Source organism: Microtus ochrogaster, chromosome 18 (genome assembly GCF_000317375.1).
Source record: "Microtus ochrogaster isolate Prairie Vole_2 chromosome 18, MicOch1.0, whole genome shotgun sequence".
NCBI lineage: Eukaryota > Metazoa > Chordata > Mammalia > Rodentia > Cricetidae > Microtus > Microtus ochrogaster.
In genome coordinates this window covers 20,929,204-20,933,074 of record NC_022020.1, presented here as the reverse complement: position 1 = coordinate 20,933,074, position 3,871 = coordinate 20,929,204, and the positions used below count along the sequence as shown (strand labels likewise).

General features: G+C 37.5%; 1 protein-coding gene across 1 annotated transcript in view; it reads right to left on the bottom strand.

Moving 5' to 3' along the window:
* Positions 1-3,871, bottom strand: part of Map3k2 (mitogen-activated protein kinase kinase kinase 2) — a 79,185-nt gene that overhangs the window by 6,010 nt on the left and 69,304 nt on the right. Inside the window, exon 15 of the mRNA XM_005355872.3 lies at positions 2,279-2,408. Within this exon, the coding sequence (XP_005355929.1) occupies positions 2,279-2,408 (130 nt within the window). The remainder of the gene's footprint in view (positions 1-2,278; positions 2,409-3,871) is intronic.

The window sequence follows — 3,871 nt, the reverse complement described above, 5'->3', positions numbered from 1 at the left end:
ATCATTAGGAAAACCAAGTGTCCTTTTATTAAATATGTGGTATTTAATAATATAGTGCTCCCCAAACCCAGTTGGCTTTGAACTCATAGAGATCCACATGCATCTGCCTCTGCTGTGATTAAAGGCATGCACCACCAAGCCTGTCAACAGTATAGTTCCCTGAAAGAAAAAAAAGATAAAGAATAGGGCCAGAGAGATGGCTCAGTGAGTAAAAGCCGTGATGTGCATGGTGGAAGAAGAGAACCAACTCCTTCAAGTTGTTCTCTGCGTGTTGTGCATGCTCTGTGGCACTAGCATGCATATGCATACACACACAAATAAAATGTGATGAATTTAGAGGGGGGGGAGGAAGGAGAAGGAGAGGGAAAGGAGAGGAAGAATGGAAGGGATAAACTTTGGAAAAAAATGAGTTCCCAAACAGTAATCATCTTCATCTTTGTTATGATCCAACAGCTCTGAAATTACAACAAATCAATTCTCTTTACTTTTCCTTCTGCCACTTATAAATTGTTTATGAAAAATAGAAGACAGAACAAGTAAAGAGTATATTGTATAAAACATATACTACTATGTTGCCATTTGGTGGCCATCATTTTCCTCCTACCACACTTAAATTTACAAATTTAATACTTATTTTTCTATCTTATTTTTCTCCTTTACCAATATATTTGTCTAATAATATTTATATATCAGCTTGCCTCCATCCCCCTTCACTTGACCAAAGTGGTTTGTCGTACTTTCTGGTAAGAATAGAAAAATATTGATTTATATAGAAGATGGCTGCCTCTGTTTCTTTACTTACTTCATTTTGAGGACCAAAGAGAAGTTGGCTTGTCTAGGAACAGTTATTCCTCATTGAGCAATTTCTTTAGTTATCAATCTTCATACTTAATAAGCCCCCCTCTAGTGCATGTGATCTGCCTCAGGAATTCTGCATACTAGACTCATACTAGAAATTCCTATTCAATTACCAGAAATGATTGGCAATTTTCTTCTTGGCCTAATCTGGACACAGTTAAAATGTGCCTCCACCATATGAAAAAGCAGAAGTCTGGAAACTTATAAAAGGGACAACAAGATCAATGAGTAAATATTATACAGACATACTTACTTTACTCAGTGATTTTCTAAATTTTGGGTCATACCCCAGTTTTTAAAGACTCATGTAGGCTCCAAAGTAAACAGTTTTTAATACACTCAAATTTTACACATCTTTACCATTAACTCACTTCATGTACTCATTTCTGTATCTGACCCTGGGGAGGAAAGCTCATTCTTGGGATCTTTCCTTTTTTCCTCTTTATTCTTTCATGACATCTATTCCCATGACTTTAAATATAATTACAACACATAGTATGTCATCACAATAGCTAGGTTTTAAGTGCTGAGCACCAGGCATTGTTTTTTTTCCGATTAATTATGCAAGCACACGTCACTCACACGGCACACAGACAGTACAGGCACAGAGACATTCACACACAGGCATTGTTTTAAACATTACAACATGTTAATGCATTAGATTCTTTTAAGAATCCTATAAATTGAGTACTATTATGACCCTAACTTAAGAATAAGTAAAAGGCCGGGCAGTGATGGCGCACGCCTGTAATCCCAGCACTCGGGAGGCAGAGGCAGGCGGATCTCTGTGAGTTCGAGGCCAGCCTGGTCTACAAGAGCTAGTTCCAGGACAGGCTCCAAAGCTACAGAGAAACCCTGTCTCAAAAAACAAAAACAAAACAAAAAAAAGAATAAGTAAAAGACAAGACTGGGTGCAGCTCAGGGGTAGAAACCTTACCTATATGCAGTTTCCTAGATTCCATTTCCAGAAATTAGGGGTGTGAGTCATGAGGAGGGAAGAAAACGAGGGAGGATGAAAGAGAGAGGGGGATGGAAAGAGTAAGGAGGACTGAAGATACAGAAAGATTAACATGTCCAAGGTTACAGTTAGAAGCAAATGAAGCTCAAGTTTGAATCCAACTCTGTGATGGCCTAGGCTCATTGCCCTAATGCCTAAGAAATACACTTACAAACATGGTTATATTATTCTAGGGTATTTGAATGAGACTGATTCTATGGATCCTTACACTGAAGCTAATCATTCATGTAGGTTCCAACTTGAGAACTGGTCTGACAGGACACTAACAAAGTCCATGAGAAAGCTGGAAAACTGTTTCCTTATGGTAGTTTACAGTGTAAATGTCCAATGCTTTGATGGTATTTCTTCATTCACACTCACAAAAAACTGTGTATTTAAAGTAAAAAGTAATTCATGACTTACCTTTGATATCTCTATGGACAATCATATTACTGTGCAAATAATGGACTCCCTCCAGAATCTGACGGGTGTATTTTCTAGTCACATTCTCAGTAAGAGCTCCATATGCTTTTAGTTGGTCCTTAATGGAACCCTAGGAAAAAAGAAAACAACTAAATCTTCTGTTTAAAATAAAAACTGCTACTAAATCTCTGTTTTTAGAGAATCCTACTTCATAGCTAGGAGACTCTAAGTAGAAAGGGCAGGAATTCTTAGTAAAATAAATATGCAGAGTTTCTTTCTCTTCTTTCAGATTATTTATGTTGAACTAATCTCTTTGAAATTAACAAATTACAAGTCTTCCATATTTGTAGGACCTTAATAAAACCCCAATTTGTTTTCCAAAAAAAAAAAAAAAATAATGTTTAGGCCAAGTTGCACAGGAAATAGAATATTTGAAAACATTTAAGTAGTAGCAAATAAATCCAGTGACTAGCAATGGGGTCGTGATAATGAGCTGTGCATAATGGTGAGAGTAAACTGCTACTCTATGCCTAACACTGATGACCAACAATGGCACTACCAGGTCCTGGTTGATCTATACGCTCAGATGGCATCCTTGTACTGTCAACATGTAATTCTGGCCATCTACTCCCACAAAGCCCCATGAATCAAACTTCTTTTTCCTAACTTACTCTAATAAATTATGAGAATATATTTTTCTCCCCCACCCTTTTTGTTGTTTTTTTTTGGGGGGGGAGGAGACAGGGTTTCTCCATGTAACCACCTTTGCTGTCCTAGAACTCACTCTGTAGACCAGGCTGGCCTCAAACTCATAGAGATCCACCTGCCTCTGTCTCCCAAGTGCATACACCACCACTGCCTGGATACATTTTCTTTTTTTAGGTTTTTTTTTAAGTCATTTTTTTTTTATTTCAAAAGTCTTTATTTAATTGAACTGGTAACATGTAATAATACAAGAAACACTCTTCTGTGTATATATTTATAATATTAAGAGTTAAAAGTAGAAAAAAATGTTTATGGAAAAAGAGTGAAGATTTTGGTCAAGTCTAGATTGGCCTTGAACTTGAAATCCTTCTACCTCTACCTCTTGAGTGCTGGGATCACAGATATATGTTATTAGCCTGGCAGAAGGCACCTATCTCTGAATGAGTAATTACCATCTTGAAGTATGTGTAAAAATGAATTAAATATTTCTATTTTGGCTACAGAAAAAAAATCAAATTTTACAATAATGAGTCAAACCATGACTATTCTCCTCTTGTGAGCAATCAGCACGGCTACAGTGGAATCACCAGACATCCTATGTCTCCTGACATCAGCACATCAGGTTCAAAATTTCATCTCTGACACAGCAGATCAAAAGGGCTGAACTAAATTCTCCTCAACTAATTTTTTTTTTTTTTGACAGTGTAGCCCTGGTTGTCCCAGAACTCACTTTGTAGACTAGTCTGGCCTCAAACTCAGACATCTGCCAGCCTCTGCCTCCAAAGTGTCAGAATTAAAGGCGTGAGCCAGTACCTCCTGGCGACCTCAACTTGGCATAGACCCCATAAAGATACGTGGACTTACCCCTGGCATAGACCCCATAAAGAT